This window comes from Cynoglossus semilaevis, chromosome 3, assembly GCF_000523025.1.
Source record: "Cynoglossus semilaevis isolate Cse_v1.0 chromosome 3, Cse_v1.0, whole genome shotgun sequence".
Taxonomy (NCBI): Eukaryota; Metazoa; Chordata; class Actinopteri; order Pleuronectiformes; family Cynoglossidae; genus Cynoglossus; species Cynoglossus semilaevis.
Genome location: NC_024309.1, coordinates 14,881,053 through 14,899,919, shown reverse-complemented (window position 1 = coordinate 14,899,919; position 18,867 = coordinate 14,881,053). Strand labels below are relative to the sequence as shown.

The 18,867-nt window shown below is 45.7% G+C and overlaps 1 protein-coding gene across 1 annotated transcript in view; it reads right to left on the bottom strand.

Annotated features, from left to right (window-relative positions):
- The window catches only part of LOC103377443 (collectin-12), a 27,299-nt gene extending 8,534 nt beyond the window's left edge, over positions 1 to 18,765 (bottom strand). The window contains exons 1-2 of the mRNA XM_008308256.3: positions 18,290 to 18,765; positions 16,228 to 16,278 (exon numbers count right to left, since the gene is read on the bottom strand). Coding sequence (XP_008306478.1) covers positions 16,228 to 16,278; positions 18,290 to 18,365 — 127 coding nt within the window. The 5' untranslated portion in view covers positions 18,366 to 18,765. The remainder of the gene's footprint in view (positions 1 to 16,227; positions 16,279 to 18,289) is intronic.
- Positions 18,766 to 18,867: the final 102 nt, after the last annotated feature.

Here is an 18,867-nt window from a genome sequence, read left to right as displayed (position 1 = left end):
CCTCTTCATCTCTGAGGACAGATGAGTGACCAGATCCACGTCACTGACTTTAATGCAGCTGCGTTTCATTCTGGGTTTAAGCAGTGTGTGTGTGTGTGTGTGTGTGTGTGCTGTTGACACAGCTGGAGTAAATTCATACGTTATACTTTAATTTAAATAATTGTAGCTCATGTTCCCCATTAGAGGAGGTGACCTCCACACAACAGACGGTTTCTCAGCGACTGTCATCCATCAACCCGTAAACTGTGCCAGGATTTTGGCCACACATTCAGTTTGAGATGATCAGTGGTTATTAGTTGATAAATGAGAAAACGCAGCTCTGATTGGCTGATCCTCGAGAAGAACAATTTGTTTTTTCTTCTTTAAATTGAAGAAAAAAAAATGTAAATCCTGTCAGGGATCCCGACTTCACGCTAACATCTTAGTTGATGTGTGAACAAAAGCCACCAAAGGTGCACGTACTGTCTTTGGTCCTTAGGGGGCGTTACAGAGCTTAGAGGACAGTTGTATTTACATTAACAAAATGTTTAGTTTTTTTTTTAGTCTATGATAATATTAGGTTTAGGGTTAGTTTATTTTTGATAACATTTTTTAACTTTCCTTTTCTTTAAGTCCTAAGTTAATTATTTATTGGACATTCTGACGATGATCTGCGATTACTTTAAATTGTTACACATGGTTTGGAAAAAAGCTCCCCCTGCCCCCAAGAAAGAAAGAAAAAAAACCTTCTCTGTGTTTTACGTCTTTTGTCGTATAAAAAAGTGCTGAAATGAAGCCTGTGTCTGGGCTTTGATGGATGATGGTCAAATTAAAACTGGCTCATGTTCAGTATATAAACATCGTGTTCTGTATATAAGTGATGAACAGCTCACACACACACAGAGCGTGTAGAGAGTTTATGATATAAACTGAGCTTTTACATTCTTTTCTACATTACTTTCTGGCACGTTCTGCAGCGATACTTCAAAATGTCCTCCCCTGAAATCAAATTAAAAAAAAAAAAAACCCACTCTCCTGTGAAGGTCCGTATATTTCATCGCAGTGTTTGAAAGCGTGACAACTTTACATAAACTGAATCAGCTTTTCATGACTTAAATGTTGGTTTGATGCCAAAAAGGCCGGCGGGTCGTGAAGCCAAACAATTCATTATGTGTGAAGGGAAAAGTCGAAAAGAGACGAAGATAAAAGGCATGATTTATTAGAAATGTTGCTTTACGTGTTCTTTTTTTCTTCATACATCTTTGCACCTGACAGTGACCTCAGCCTTTAATGCATCCAAACCCGGGCCAGTGCTGACGTGCAGTTTACGTGACGAGCCTCGATGGGCTCCTTAAACCGCATTAACAAGACTTCAAGACTGACAGACGTTTGTCTGAAACTCTCCAGCTCTGGTTGTGGAGACGGTGTCTAAGCAGGAAGTTTGTTTTGAAACCACAGCTGTGTTTAAGACGGTAGTTACCGGACAAGTTCAACACAAGACTTCTACGGTGATTTTTCTCCACTCGTTTGTAATTGTTGACGTGTTTGAAGCCAGTGTATCGGTTCATCGGTTCACAAAAAATCACTGAGAAATCTAACATCTGAGTCCAAACAGTCTGGCAGGAGTCTCTGACATGACACCAAAACACTTTGTACCAGTGTAAACTACTACGTGGGAAGAAAAATACACACAAGGCTTTTCCATTTCAGTTCACGCTTGAGTGATGATGTTCAGATGTTCTGTGAATGTGGACAACACCTGGCATAACACGTGGTCGACAACACGACAACAATGGGAGGGGTTTGAGATCTGAGCCTCAGCTGTAAACTTCTCAGAGTGGACCGACCAGCAGGACGGTTTAGCTCCTGTCAGGGGTCACGACCTTCCAGTCGAAGGAGTTTCATTCCTTGCGGGGAACATCCTGTATGCACAGGATGTTTTTTTTTAAAAAAATTTAATAAATAATGGGAAATATTGTAAAAAAAAAAATTAAAAATTGTTGGAACGGATTTAGATTTATTCTGGAATACACTACTGGAAATAACAGTGTGATGTTTTTATTCGCAATTCATTTAAAGAACCACAACCACAAGGTCAGGGGTTCGATTCCAGAGTGTACTGGTCTACATGCTGATGTGTTGCTGGGTGAAAGTCAGTCAGTCGACCTGTTTTCCTTGTTCTGGTTGTTTTGTTCCTCATTTTCACTTGTGTTATGGAGAACCTGGTTTTTATTTGAAATGAGCCGGACCTTCATCACAGACCATCAGGACAAATACCCTCCACCCTCCACCCTCCACCCTCTCTCTGCTCCACCGGTTATCAGTGCGTCTCGCGGTTGGTAAAAAACAAAAAGTCCTTGTTCACAGTTTAACTCCAGAGACAGTTTCCTTTACTTTGGCTGCTAATCAATCACTGAAACATTGACTCATCACCAACTGTCAGGAGCAACTGGATATTCCTGACCACAACCACACCGACCTCCACCGTCCAGGATGTTCAGACCACGGGGGGAGAGACCGCTTCTCTTTATTGCTAATGGCAAAACAAAAACCGTTTTCACAACACAATGGGACTTTTCCAAAACATGAACCATCATTTTATAACTTGGCTCCACAAAGACAGCCATTGTTCGTGTGCGATCCAGACAGCGTCTGCTTCCATCCCGTTTCTCTTTTTTTTTCTACACTCCGTTGGTTCTTAAAACACCGTAACGGGGGGATAGTGGTAGAACCGCTTCTCCTTAGTTATTGGACACCCTCTCAAGAACATATGGCGTTCTGTTGTCTGTTTATATTATATTTCTCATTTACTATAGTCATTATTTGCAAGAATCTACAGAAAAGAATGATCCAGAATGTTTTCTTGGATGGTCTTGGTCTTTTGGTCCCAAACAAATATGAATACCTTACAAAGGCATGTGAAAAATTCTGGGAGACAGTAATGTTAGCCGCGAACTGTTCACTCATATTAAATCTTAGTTTTATAACTAAAAGATGAAGCTGAGACGTTATCTTTTTTTTCTTATGTTGAGCATTGAATTGTTGAATGGAATATCGACTCCATGATATGAATACATCGATACTTTTTCGTTTACAAATGTATGAAAACATTGACATAAAGTATCAGTATTGGTATTGAAAATGATTGCCAAAAAAAAAGTATTAAATCGAATTAAAAACGCTGGTTCGACCCGGCGCTAGTTTGAATATTTTTCATCAGTGTTTTGTCGTAACCATTAGTGATCGGAGAGCGTGTTGATGTGTTCGGTTGTCTTTAACAACGTTGACAAATCCTGTCTTCTGTGACGCCTCAGCTGCAGTTGTCAAGTCTCTGATGTCCAGTCTTTCAGTCCTCATACAAAAAAAACAAAAACCCCAGCTGGAACCGGTCCGTTAGCCTGCACTCCAAGTCCTTTCTCCCAGACTGTGACGGCCGTCCTCAGCTTCAGATGCCACCGTCTCCATGATGCAGGAGGCCACAGTGAAACACACACACACTCCTTGTTGAAACCCCTGTGTTTATTTATTGTAAATAGCAGGCGGGATGCTATAGTAACGGATGAGAACACGGAGCTGTGAGCTGAGGTCACACAAGCTGTGAGTTGGATCCCGAACACCCACTCACTGCCTTTTCCTGGAACCGCAGAACGGATCTACTCCAAGTGGGCAACTGGAGATTTTCAACCTGGCAACCTGAGACACTCACAGATGTAAGTTCTGTGTGAAAATATCTTTTGTCGTTGTTGCAGAGGAAACACCTAAACACGAGCCGTCAGTTTCAGAGTCTTACAGTGACATCAACAATTTTTTAATTTGGGGTTAAAAGTTTTTTGTACATTACTGGAACAGAAAGACAAATGTCAGCAGGTAGAGGTCACTGTTTCTCACCATTTCTTATTTGTGACTAATCAGAGTTTCTTGTGCTGCAGGGGTTAAAGTGGGAGGCGACGTATGGTGACTTGTTGCCAGTGTCAGCAGTTGGTTTGGATCCTACTTGTAACTCGGGGATCATGAAACATCACGTATTCCTAAAGTGGATAAAGTTTCTTTAAAATGAATTAACAAAGGAAAAAGAAAGGAGCTGAATCCCAACTTTGAGGTAAACGTGAAAGTTACTGAAGTCACGTTAACGTTCTCCATGTGTTCCTTTTGGGTCCCTTAACCTCGAAATGTATAAAGAAGTTCTCTGCCGGAGTGAGGCAACATGGGGCAGCCAGCAGCTGCGACCACATCATAAATCTTCTGATTGTGCAAGTTTTGTTTTTTTTTTTTAAACTGTAGCGAAAGTCGTTTTTAATTGTTTCATTTGCGTGTCTTTAAACAGGGGACATCTCCAGCGCCATCTGTCTGTAATAAAGACACGTTTTTTACTAGAGCTCTGATCGAACGTGACCTCAGCCAAGATGTCGTCCTGACGGGGGTGACGGCCCAGGGAGTGAGTCATTCAGTGGCACGTTGAGGTACGTGGACCGCACTGTGTGTTTTAAAAAACCTAAATCACAGACTTTCAGTAACTTTTACCTCCAATTTTCTTTTTTATAAGAATGTAAAAGAAATGGTGTAAATGATAAGTTAATTTAAAGAATGAAAGAAAACAAGATTCCGACGGTTCTTTGGCTTCAGTCGAAGCCAAAAGAAAGAATGTATAAAACAGTGACATCACTGTTCGCTAACTGGCTGCAGAGGAGTTTCTGTTGTTTTCTTCTTTGGTGAGTCATGTTCTACATAACAAACATGGAGTAAACAGCCAGAAGTGGGGGGTGAGGATGGAGGCGGGGGGGGCAGTGAAGCTACAGACAGACATGTCAGCGCTGTCACTTTTATAACAATTATCATTTCACTTCACTTCTTTCACTTCAGTCTCTCCTCAGATTTAAACAATAACTTCCAGATTTAAATCCTTAAGAGAAAAAGTCGGTCGGTTATTGATTAATGTTTATAAACCAAAACACCTGAAGAGACTGTATTTACTGCATAAAAGAAAAAAACAAAACAAAGTTAGGACGGTGGCCAATCACTGACCTGCAGCGATGATGACGGTGTGGCTAGATGGGGTACTACAGCTCAGAGCTCTACTCTTCAGCGGGGCTGTACACCTTAAATAAACACTATAAATATTGCTCCTCATTTCATCTTCTCCCCGTCTCGGCTAATCTAATCTAATCTAGTCTGATCCCACTAACTAGCTAAGCTTGTGGCATCATTCCATCGAGAGATGAACATTTCCTTCCACTGCGGACAAAAGCCAGACGCTAACTGGCTGTTGACAGTAAAATACCCTGCACGATTTTTACTGTTACTGCCCCTCTGAGGTTGTACCTGCAATGACGCCATCAGGGGAAGTAGAAAATTAGGGCCAAAGGGTTCTGACTTCAGGAAGGACTCCGAGGGGCTGCGGGAACCTGACACTAGCCCGGCTCCGTGTGTGGCCCAAATTCAGGCTACGACCCTGTGATGCAAACCACGCACCTCGTCAGAAGATGAAGTGATTCAACAGAGGATCAACACGTGAACAAAGACAGACGGACTTGAGGATCCGCCTCACTGTACGTCCAGGGTCGGCCAAGAACCTGCCAGAGACGGAGACGTGGGCCAGAACGTTGGTGTAAAAATGGAAGCTGCCTATATGACAGGAAGTCTCTGACTGTGCTCTGTGTCTCGGCCAAAGAAAAGAACAGTTAAACCGGGAGGTGACTGGGATTACAGCATCAGCAGCTTTGGACGGCTCCGACTGTCTGCCCCCTAACTGTGGGGGGAGAGGGGGCAGAACATTTCACCACCCGAAACATAAAGACCTAAGACATCTGTCAGAACCACTTCAACTGAAGGTCCAGTTCGTAGGGTCAGAAATGTCACGTAGAAACAGCAGAAAGGGGGAGGGATTTATAAAAAAAATAAATTGACCAGATTACCAACGAACTAGGGTTGTCGTTTCCTACAATTAAATTAATTTTTAAAAATTAATTTATAAATATATTGTCATGCCTATAGTTTCACAATATATTGTATCGCCAGATTCTCGCATTTTTCCATGCTAGGATGCAACGCCGTCTCTAACCTCTGTGGCCCTGAGCGGCTCCAGCTGATTCATCGATGATGTGAAATTATTGTTTACAGCCGCCTCGGTGCCAAACTCAGGTCATGGTTAGTTACAGAAACCACAAAGAGGTTTTTAAAAATGGACCAAATCCTGTTTTTGGGGTTTGAAAATAACACTCCTGAGACACGGAGCGTGGGCCGAGGCGTAATGAAGACTCTCCGTCTGATGGAGGAGGAACAGAAACAAACATCGCTTCTAAAAAGTGCGGTGAGACAGACACGCAGGCTGCAGCCACATCCACGGCCGGTCCCAGGAGTCCAGGACCCCCATGGCCCCCCCACTTCCCCCTCCCAATCATCCTTTGCTCGCTGCAGTTACACAAACAGGTCGTCTTTCCACAGAACTACAGTACGTCAACAATGGGGGGGGGGGCTGAGCGGGAAGGGACCCAGTGGGCTCTGGGATTTGGGGCCTCGCGAAGTGACTCAGGGTTTAGTTACAAAGCAAAACATCAGAGTCTGAGCTGTGTGTGTGTGTGTGGGCCTGGTCGCTGACCACCACATTAGCATTCAGAATTCGATAGCCCGCTGGCGCTGATCTACTCCGTCAACAAAGTGAGTTCAAAGTGTGAAAACAGGAAAAGAAAACAAAAAAAAACTTTGTTCCATTCGAACGTTCGCTAGAAATCGGATTCTTCCCACAAAGTCTGGAGTTTCTGTCTCCAAAACCTCATCTGATGGATGGTGACTCTCCTGGGTCAGACCTCCTGCCGGTTTCTCCAGGTGCCAATCAAAATGTGAAAACCACTACAAAGACCCTCGGAGCCCACGGAGCGCTGGCAAGTGCTTCAAATAAAAACAAACAACCGAACGTCACCAAATGGAAGGAACCAGAAATAAAACAAACAACATGGCGTTTCATCCCTGATGAGCAGCTGGGACAATAAACCGCCCAACGCTACGGGACTGGAGGGGGGGCGTGGCCTTCCTCAACCCCGGCAACCTCGATTTCGTTGGTGTTTCCAAAAAAAAAAAAGTTGCTGGGAACTACTGCACTGGTTCCCCAGCCGACTCCCCAGGTTCTCCCTCTGGTTACGGTCTCTGACTGTAGGTGAGTTTTTACAAGCGTTTATATCACGTCCAGGAGCTCAAGGCCAACGAGAACACCTTTAAATCCTCAGTGACAGAAGAAAAAAACCATAGCTGCAGAATAAAAGAACTCAAGTTCTCAACAGGGGGGCACAGTGGTTAATGCTCCTGCCGTACAGCAAGAAGGTTCCCAGGAGCCTCAGGTCCTGGTCCACTGGTCTGGTCTCTCTGTCTGGAGGTCTTTCCCTCTACAAGGGTCTTTTTTTCCAGATACTACATTCAAAACCATGAAGGCCAGGACATGAACTCCTGACGTTCTTGCTGGTCACGTGACACCTCCGATCCACTGCCACCCCCTGCTGCATCCATCGTGCAGCAACGTTGAAGACAATATAGAAAATGTCCAAACCTAATCCGCCTGACGTTTTCTCCAGTTTCTCCAACAAACAGACAACAAACGTCAACCTTTCATCGGCTTCACTTCCTGGACACGGAGCCAACGTCCATTTTTCATCCACTGTCGCGCCGGCGACCTCAACGTCACACTTGTGACCTGCAGATGGAGCCGCGCGGCAGCTGAACGATTCTAATGGGTGCAGTCAGTGAAGACAAAGAGAATAAAGCGCCTCCATTGTGCAGCGGTGACTCAACATCAGGATCCAGTTAAACCCCTGCACCCGTACATTTATTCATCTGAGCCTAACAAACACAGAGGTGTGATGTTTGGTCTGTATTCACAAAGAATGACTTCAAAAGTCTGCATTAATACAGACGTCCCGCCGAGGAGACGTTTATTTTCAGCGGTCAGATCGAATCCTGTCTCGGTCCCACAGTGTCTGAAATGTAAATGAACTGGAGTCCAGTTCCACTTCCTGTCCTGCTGCCAGAGAAAACCTCGAAGCAGTAACAGAACAGAATATTAGGAAACCTAACAGGAAGTCGCTCAAAGGAAGCCTTTGTGGGACAGTTCTTGATGTGGGCAACAGAACGTTGCCCACATCGGCCACGTCCACCACTAACAACAACAACGTGGACCCCAGGACTGGGCTTTGCGTGTGGAGCCACTTTCTCCACCGAAGCCACTCGTCTCATGTTGGATCCCACTGGTGCTGCCTGTGGGTAGCGATGGTATAACATTATGGTCGTTGCGGACCAGGCCGCTCTGTGATTTTAGGTTTGCTGTAATAAAAACTCTATCGTTTAACAGCAGCTTCCAGAGACCAGACGGGACTGTGAAGAAGTGGAAGAGAATTGTGGGATTGTTGTGTTGACAGGAGGTTAAATAACCGTGAAGGAGATCAAAATTAATTCACATTTCCATCATGTACCTCAGCGTCACTGCCAACCTGTGATGTCATGGACGGAGGAAGAAGAAGAGGAGAAAATCACTTCCATCACAGCGGATCGTCCACATATGTGACTTGGCGCAGGTTTTTACTGCATCTTGATTCAACTCCCCAGGTTTATTTTGGCTCCAGGACACTGTTTACCAAAGTGGGGGTCGCACCTCCCACTGGGGGTGAGGAGAGGAGATTGCACTGACTTGACGTTTGATTTTTTTTCGTTGTCCCACGACAACAGCAGTTAAATAAAGAGGAGATATAAAGTAATATCTCTGTATGTGTCAACCAGGGGGGCGGGGGCGCACAACAGTACTCCCCTCTATTAGAGGGAAGTGATGCAAAATAGTTTAGGAACCACTGCTTCAGGCGGACACAGACAGCTGACCCTAACTCGACTCTCTGAGGTCACACATTTGCAGTAGAAGTACGCAGCCAACTCAATCTATTTTGATGAATACTACAGTTATGATAATGGAAGTATGGATACCATATGTTTCCAAAGTGGGGAACTTTGACCACAGCTGCGACGACTCAGCACAATATTTCACCTCTAACGATGACACCAACCCATATCCAAAGCGATCACTTTTACGCTTCCCATCCAGGGTTTGAGAAACCTCCAGAATCAACAGGACGAGATCCAAAGCGGAGCAGGTTAAAGGATGGACGACATGCTGGGTCGCCATGGAAACGCCTGCTGTTAAACGCAGCATTCTGGGTGTTGGAGTTCCTCCTGGGTGGCCCGACGCATCTGTGGTCGGATGCGAAGGCACCAGACGTCAGCGTGAATGACAACAAACCGTCTCTGTCAGGAAGAGGAGGCAGAAGTCGGAGCCAAGTTCTGGAGACAGACACGCTCCAGACACGAGGGTGACACGCTCTCCCACCTCGGGGGAGACTGAGGCCTGGGAGAGGGCGCTGCAGAGGCAGAGGAAGACGTCTGACATCTGGGTTATAAATCAAGGCCGGATACCGAAAGTGCTAATTAACACCAACCACAGTGACGCGGAGTTACTCCGCACAGATGTTTGTTTTGATTCCACGAGGACGAACCGGAGACAAAGTTCCTCTCTGAAGAGTGGAACAACTACATGATGGATTTTTGTCTTAGAAAATTAAATAAAAATCTTTAGGAATATAGCGGCGGGTCGGATTGGACAGTTCAGCGGGCCAGATTCAGCCCGCAGGCCAGAAGTTGATGATCGTTGCTCTACACCTAAGTGAGATATTTGTTTTCTAGTGAAATGTTTTGGCTTTGAATTGAACGCTTAGATGTGTTTAATAAAACGGGGCCCCCTTGTGGCCTTGATGTGAAATTGTGGACTTGGGTGCAGTGGAAAGCGGTTGGGCCTGATTCCCAGTTTTGTCAGATCACCTCGGGCGCAGGCGGTGACACCAGGGTCGACTGCGTGTCAACACCTCAGGTGACCCTCATTTCAGGAACCTTGACCCTTTGAACGGTTCAAATGACCACGTCGTGCCAGAGTCAAGTGGTCCGAGTCGCACATGGAAAATGTGATAGTCATTACTGAGTCTGCAGTGATTGAGCCGCACATGGAAAATGTGATAGTCATTACACATTTGACAGGGTTTTAGAGCCAAACACTGTTCCTCCCCCACCCTCCTCCCCCCACTCCCCCTCCACAAACCAGGAAGCTGTAGGTTGATCTTGGCGGCGGAATCTGTCGTTTCCCCCAACTTTCATTAAGATCTTGGAGCGCGAGGAGCAGATTTACTGGCTTTTATAACTCGGGGTAACAGAGCAGACGTTTGGATCCTCAGAACCATCGTCGGAGCAGCCTGTGTGTTCTGCTGCCGCGGGACGTGGAACAAAGTTTAGTGTCTGCGAAAGCTGGAGAGACGGCTGCGCAGATTAGCGCCGCACGACGTTCTCCGCGAGAACAAAGAGGTGCGACCGGCCAGAACCGTCTGACGTTAAAGTAACGCAGGTGTCTTGGAGAACGTTACCGTTCACTCTCTGCTGTTCTTTCATTTAATCATCAAATCAGTGACTCAGAACCAGCTCCCCCCTCTTCCCCCCCGTTTCCCTCCCCCGTCTTTAATGCACTTGGATGAAGGTGAGGCTGAACTCCAGAAACCTTCTCCTGACATCTGTGGGTCACGTCAAGGACACTGGGGTTGTTACAACAAGTGAGAGCTGGGGGAGGGAGGGCGTGAGGGGAGGGGAGAGTGCTTTTCCCTCAAACTAAGGGTGAGTCAGAAAAGTCACCAACACGCAGCTAACCACCAGCACATGTGTCCTGCTAAGAACATCACCAGTGGACGCCTGCGCTTCCAACTCAGCGCCTGCAGCGACGTTCCGGCTGTTTTATTCAGGTTAATGAAGGAGAGAGAGAGAAAGGGAGGGAGGGAGAGAGAGGGAGGAAGGGAGGGAGAGAGGAAACTGGTAAAAAATAACACAGTGCTGTTAAATCCATTTGTTGTGTTCCTGCTCCTGCAGGTCCAGCGGTGAAGGATGTTGTCAGATGATTTAGCTAAAGTAGCACTCCTCGGTTTTAACACGTCCGAGTTCATTACCTTCACCTTCTCTGTGTGTGTCTTAGATTTTTTTTGTGCTCAGTTATCGTTTTGTCAGGTCTGAGACCAAAGAAAATGCAGTCATATCATTTAAAGAATGTTGTTTTGGAAGCATAAAAATTCAGTTTTTGATCTTGTTTTGAGGAAGTGAAGAAACTACACGTTGATGTTGATGTTGCTGCTAGTTTTACATTGGAAATTAAAAATAAGGCCCCAGTTTGTGACCTCCGTGACCTTCTCATGTTCTGGATTTGAGTACATGGATCCATCAGTCACTGACAGAATGACACTTTGACCACAGGTGTGAATTTGACTGGAACTCCTGTAGTGGTGGAGTTGTTGAAGTACTTGTTGTAAATGTAGTAATTTAGAAGTACTGTGGGGAGACAGTGGGTGTTTTGTTACGGGTCATATTTCCCAAACAGATGGAGAAGCCAGAAACAATAAAGTCAAAGGCCATGAAGAAAACAGCGGATCATTCTGACAGGTTTCAGGCCAGACTTTATTCTAATAAACAGTCAGTTTCAGAAGAAGACGATGAGATAAGAGTGAGAGAAGCTGGAGCCAGTGGGTGAGGGAATGTTTCATCCCAGGAGGGAGGAGACGAGAGGAGAGGAAGTGGGAGAAGGTGGATGAGACGCAGCCGGTTGAAGGAACAGAGCAGGAGGTGACGGGAGGAGAAGGAGTCTGATGTTTGTGTGAGTGTCATGGCAGGAGATAAAGACGAGGAGACGTTGAATCAGCTCCAGCTGGACGTGTTCAAGTTTCTCACCCACAACCTCAGACCGTTTCATGAAAACACACTTTTTCCTGGTGTTTTTCAGACGTCCAAGTCGACTGGGAAAAAAGGCAATTTTCTTTAAATTTAATTTATTAGGGTTAATTAGATATGTAAAAAAAAAAAGTAGAGCCAGGACAAAAATGTGTTAATTTTAATTCATTAATAAAATATAAAGCTGTCACAATTAAACTGTTAATTTGTAAAAACAAAAAAAATCAAAATTCAACCCCTTCATCCCGGTCAATACATTCCAATGCCTCTCATTAAGGTGACTGATGTCATTTAATGGCGCCCCCCTCAGGTCAAAGGACACGTCATATTGACCAAGATGCAGATTTCTAGATTTGAACATCTTGGCGTCTTTCCTGTTCAGTTTATATGTTTTAAATGACACCATTTGAGGTCAAAGGTCATCTTTAAACATCAGCCAAATCTCACTTCCTGGATTTTACCATAAAAAAAGACATTTTACTGCCAGTGAATCTCACTTTAGCAGATGCTCCTGCGTCACGTCTCTGTCTGCGCTCGCTGCAGCAGGTGGTTGACCTTCACGTCACGAAGTTCAGCTTCACATTTAACGGCGTCTGCGTCTGGAGAGTCCACGAGAGCTCGTTCAACACAAGGTCACGGTGGACACACTTACAGCCAGACTGTTGAGCGTCTCACTTCATTTTCAGCCAGACGGGGGCAGTAGAAACAAAAGACCCAGCGTTTGTTTGGCACCAGTTCTGTGACAGTGGAGTGGATCAGAACTGTTCTCCTCCCACGTGGGATCTGGGTCTGATCTCAGATACTAAACGCTTCATTGTGTATGAAGAGCTGCCAAGAAACACGTTCTTATTTCATCTTTTTCTTTTTCATATTTCCCAGCCGTAAAAAATGAAAGAGTAAACTGCAGTTTTTACGACAACGTTAAACAACTACAGGCCCAAAGGTTTGGATTCAATCTGAGGATTTAAATTGTAGGAATATGTAAAAGTTGCCACTGAAAAACATGGAGGTGGTGAAATCATCAGGAGGAAATAACCCCGGGCTGGTGTGAGCGTTTGATCATCCTGGTGGCCAGGTATAAATCAGGACCGTTACGTTTTATTCTACGGCCAGGATTGCACCCATGGGCCCTATTTTGGACACGCTTCTGATACGTGAGGAGCAGTAACGTCGGGTGATCCGCCTGGGTGAGTTTCTCTCTCCGTGGATTATTTCACAGACCAACTGTTTGATGACGGATCATAAAACATGTATTTGTTGGAGTGGATTTAACAGGAAGGAGATTAAAAAGGAGTTAAGAAGAGAAAAAGACAAGGAGGAGGAGAGGGGAGAGGAGAGGGAGGCGGGGGACACACACCCACTACCATAATAAATACGTTTGTCCAGGCCTGCTGTTACTGTGAGTCTCAGAACTTCAACAAAGAGAATCTTCATCAGACTCTGGACCAACATTTACTGCTATCAACACAACCGTGTTAGCATGACGGGCTCAGGCTAAGTGCCCTTAGCTCAGGATGTAAGTGAAACCAGAAAAAAAAAACCCAGTGGAGCGAGCCGAGCCGAGCCCCCGGGCTGTGCTGACACAGCTGGTCCCGGGTCCTGGAGCCTGGAGCCTGGAGCCTGGAGTGACAAAGGCCCTGCTGCAGAAACCATAACAAATGCAGGAAATAGATGAGTGCACTCTGAGTTCCATGCTGCCCACAAACCTCCTGGGCCCGCCCCTCTGGAAAACCCACATGTGTGGGAACGTCAGACGGAGAGGAGACACTGGTGTTCCGATCCCAGAAGGACCTGCTGCAATCAGGTGTCCCCTGTTTAGCCCCAGACCCACGCTTTGAACTGAAGAACCTACTTAAAACTTTGACGGAGCGGCGGTGCGTTCACGTCACGTCGGACAGACCGCGTTTGTGTTTGTCTCATTCCTTTTTTACAGCGGGAGTTGGGAAACGTTTTCTTATCGGGGGCCATTAGGACTTTTACAACTTCCTTCAGGGGCCACGCTAAATTAGCAAAGACATATTTTAAAGTGTGTGACGGCTGGAACTGCTGCACCGGTCCAGATCTGTCCGGAGGGAGTGACATGAATCAACAGCCGGGGGGGGCGAGGGGGGCACGTACACAGTCAAGAGAACCGTTCACGCTCACATTTATTCACGCTCACTTTCACACACATGGTCAGGTTCCAGTGGACCTGGAGAAAACCCAGGTTCATTCAGGTTCTACTGGATGTTCCTAAAGAGGTGGGGCGCGTCCTCCCTGGGGTGGCAGCACTAAGACTGTTTTGGTTCGATGACAACAGCCATTTGGTTTGAAAATTAAGTCGAGTCGAGTTCATAAGTCAACGTGGGGGGGGGGGTCAGGGGGGTGTCAGAAGAGTTTGGGACCCCTCCTCACCCCTGTACATGTGACCGTCCTCGCCAAACCCATTTCCTGACAGAGACGTGACACAGACCTTGTGCTGATTGGACCAATTATTATACCAGCTCTGCTGGGGGTCAGCCAAAGACCAGGTACGAACCCCCTCTGCCCCCTCCCACCCCCCGTAGAAAAATAAATATAGTCAAAGCTGCAGCGCTGGGGAAACAATTCTGTCCTGGCTTCAACTTGGCAGCAGGTGAGAGAGAGAGAGAGAGAGAGGGAGAAGGTGAGGGAGAGAGATGTGATTACCATCTGAGTCCAGAGTGTGTGAAGAACATCAATCCTTGTATGTACTGTATTATTGACTATAATGTGTGTATTATGAATGACGATGTAATACTTCATCCATGTTTTTACAGCGGGCGAGGGGAGGGGGAGACTGGGGGGAGACCGGGGGGGGGGCGTGTGCGCGTTTCAGAGAGAAAAAAATAGCATTTGAATAAAGACTGAGTCTGATTTTATTACAACTGCGCCACAGTACTGAGGTCAGCGCTCATACGTTGAGTCTTTAAATTCACAGGAATGTTCTGGAGATTCTGAGGGTTCCGTGAAGAACGTGGTCAGAACTCGGAGCCAGAGAGAACGCTCTGCAGGACGAATAAAAGACGAGAAATAAAAGACGAAGTTCGGATTGTTACAAGTTGCGTTTAGTGATTTTTTTTTAATGTGTGTTTGCAGCACAAATCCTTATCTACTCTCACCCAGGGCCACACGGTGGCAGATGTGGGTAGTGCACAAGCGAGGCGATTCGCTTTTGTTTTGCATTAATTGAACCTAATTGGGTCTAAAATGATCTGTCGTTGATGAGAGGTTTTCTAAAGGACATTTTTAACAGACTTTTTTAACACATGTGATGTCATTTAGCTAACGGTTAGCTTGTTATAGTAAAACTTTTTGCTAGTATTTTTTTTTGATTACCATTTAACCAACGTTCATTTTAAACAAACGGTCATATATAGGAAAAGGGAGTGGGGGCAGTTTGAGGGGGAGGAGGGGGGGTTGGATGATTACAGTTGCAGTCAGTTGGGGTGAAACATCTGTTAACTGTGTGATGTCTCACCCATGTTCTCTCTCTCTCTCTCTCTCTCCCTCAGTGTCCCCCAGCTGAGATAAAGTCTTCAGTTTCTCTCCGACATCGTCATCATCTGAGGTCAGTGGTGAATATTAACAGACACTGGTCTGTATTATTCCTCCCACGGGGGGGACGACTACAAAGGAGAAGTACTCAGAGAGGAAACACTTTTTAACCACCCCCCTCCCTCACCCTCCCTCACCCTCCCTCACCCTCCCTCACCCTCCCTCACCCTCCCTCACCCCCCCCCCCCCCCACAACCCAGCCGCCATGTCCCTGCTCCCCCCCCCCCACAACCCAGCCGCCATGTCCCTGCTCCCCCCCCCCCACAACCCAGCCGCCATGTCCCTGCTCCCCCCCCCCCACAACACTGGGCTCAGGGTTCAGCCAGTTAAAAGTGAGTGGAGTGCACCCCCCCCCCCCCCCACAACCCAGCCGCCATGTCCCTGCTCCCCCCCCCCCACAACACTGGGCTCAGGGTTCAGCCAGTTAAAAGTGAGTGGAGTGCACCCCCCCCCCCCCCCCAACAGGAAGTCTGAGCGACCTGATGTCCACTCTGAGGTCCACTCTGAGGGACATCAGGTCGGACCGTGTGATGGTGTCGTTCTGTACCACGACATGAGTCGTGAGACTCATGTTGAACCAACCAAACAGGGATGGACGCAGAGCCGTGGTCTGTGTCAGAGTCTTTGTCCTTAAGTCCAAGTCATGAGTCTCAAGGTCCAAGCCATCGGTTCTGCATTTTAACCAATGACAGTATTTGGGGGCGGGGCTAAGTCCGCTGCACCACACATGACTGTGGGTCACATTCTAAGTAAGAAACGTAGGCCACTAGGGGTCAGTGAAATACACAGATTGATCCGTTTCTGGACCAGAGCAAATATTTAAATTCTCTGACAGAAAGATCCAAAAAAAAAAATAGTTTTAAGACATTTTCTCTGATCCACTTTCAAACGAAGGAAAAAGTCCAGACTTACCGAACCTCTTGTATCCAAAAGACTGTACTTCCTCCTCGTCTGCAAAGTCGTCTGTGTGACATAATCAGAAACATATGACAGAAATAGGTCATACACACGCTATTCAGAGGGTGGGGATGGGAATAAGGGGGTGTGTGGAGGGGGGTCGGGGGTGAGGAGGAGGGGGGGTTACATTGTGTTTAAAGCACTTCATACAAGTCCACAAACAAAGTCAAACACAAAAAAGGAACCACGACAGAGTCAAGACCAGGATCATTCAGGGTAATGGTTTCAGCCCAGGCCCGTGATGGCAGATAGTGGACCATCGAGTGTGTGTGTGTGTGTGTGTGTGTGTGTGTTAAAGTAGGAGGTCCAGAGAACTGTAAAAGCCACAGGCTGCGGTTTCTCTGGGTTGTTGACAGTAAACCCTAATTACACTCTGCTACACTACACTGACGACTGGAGCAGAGAACATCACAGGTAATGTCAAACAGATGGGGCCGGGTGAGGGGGGGGGGGTGACGGATGGATGGTGGGGTGGTTGGCGGGATGGTGGGGGGTTGGGGAGGGGGATTGTCAACTAATTATTTGTCAGTGGGCGTTTAAATAACACTAAAAGAAAAGGAGTAAAAACAATAAAAATCAACGTCAGATCAACAACATGTTCTCACTGTTAAAACTGCAGTGATTTGTTTTTTCAATCTGATGACATTCATTATTATAAGACGTTAGAACTCATACATATTTCCAGGCCTGTATCGGAATCGGAAATAAGGTGTTTGGAAAATATCAGCAGATCAGATATTGGTAAAAAGTTGAAATCGGACGTCCCTAATTATAAGGTTATAAAACTGAACTGCCTTTAATTAAGAGCTGATTCAACACTGATTTTTAAACAACTTTTTAAAGAAATTCAAATTTTAAAAAAAAACTCCTGGAAACAGAATTGTTGTTCAATGAAATATTTAGATAAAACAACAACAACAACTTTAGTTTTTTGTGTGTGTATGTGTGTTCATACAGTACGACATAAAAAAGAGCAGCAAACACGAGTGCAGAGACAGTTGACGACTGAGGCTTTGTTTATGTCTCTGTGTTCAGTCCAGGAGTTAGCTCACTCCACCGCTCTCTTCTTTCATCGTAGTCGTTTAGAGCCAGTTTTTATAGAACTGTATCTGGTCCAGGCTGTGATTCAGAGACAGATACCACTTAGACCTCTAGTCTCTTCCTGGTCACCAGATGTGGGCCACACCGGCCAGAGTCCTGTCAGATTAAAGTAGTCTAAAAACACACCGCACTGACCCGTTCAGATGAGACCCACGTTTGGTTAGTGATTCATTTTTTTTGGCCATGTGGTCCACTTTATGGGCTGTGGTCCAAGCCAATGTGGGTCAGATAAATGTCAGCTTTTACGTCGTGCACTGTTCATCAACATACGAGATGTTTAACTTTTATTAAATATTATTATCTGCAGGTCATTTTATGTGTCATGTCCACCGTGTCGTTGTTTCCCAAAGAGTGGGTCGTGACCCTCAGGTGGGTTTTTTGGGGGGTTGTTTCGCACCATGTTTCCCAGGAGTTTATGAATAACTTGGGTGGTGAAGATTTTTGACTTTTAAAATATGGGTCCCCCAGAAAGAAAGAAAAAAGGTGTAATGACCTGCATGCGGTCCAGATCTGTCTGCTGTTAAGGACACGTCCGGTTCATCCTTTAGGACAGTGTTGAATTTATTCCATCAACCGATCAAACATTCATCATCCGGTGCATGTCTTTTCATGGAAAGTTCGACATTTTGCGCGTAAAAGTTTGAGTTTTCTTGTCTCTCCGGTGACACAGACTCCACGTGTGGTCAGTTTAAATACCTATGACCTCCGACGTCTTTCAGTAAATTCACTAAACTTGTTGTTTTCACAGCTTGTGCACCGCGCAGCGCAGTAATCTCATCCAGATGTGGAGACCGCGAACGCACCAGCCGATTACGCGCAGGTTAAATCGCATCTAAATCACTTTGTTGAAGTGTTGAAAAGTAAATACAACCGAAGTATTGGGCTCGTGTACATGTTAGAAAAGAGTTGTGCTCACCTTTCATGGCGTACATCAGTGGTGGAGGAGTGTAGGAGAGATGAGGAGCCCTGTCACTCTGCGCGCATCTCAGCATCCAGAGCAGAGGCGTTGAACTTGTTCCACGGAGAAGGACGCGAACAACAACAAGTCAAAAGTCGAACACGGAGCTACAAAAGTTTCCTCATGTTGACGGTTCAACTCCCATGTTGTTTCTGTGTCTGTCGGCGACGATGGTGTGATGTTCAGCTCCGAGGGAAATGAGAAACTGCTCCCAGAGATGTCTGTTACCACCGCTGTCAAGTTACACACAGGGGGTGGGGGTGGGAAGGCACACTTCCGGTATTTTTTCAAAATAAAATGTTTACGTAATTGTATTAGTGTAAAGCGCAGAATTCTGACAAATTAAATACAGTTAAAATCTTTATAATTATAGTTTTCTAAAAACGAGTTTTAGTCCAAATTTTGTGGTTGTTTTTGTTGACTTACCAACAACATTTTTTTTTCTTTGGTCTTTAGCTGTCATTCTTTTAGCAAGACCTGGCTAATAGTTATTTAGTTGTATATCAATGCATTTTAGATTATATTTTAGTTTATAT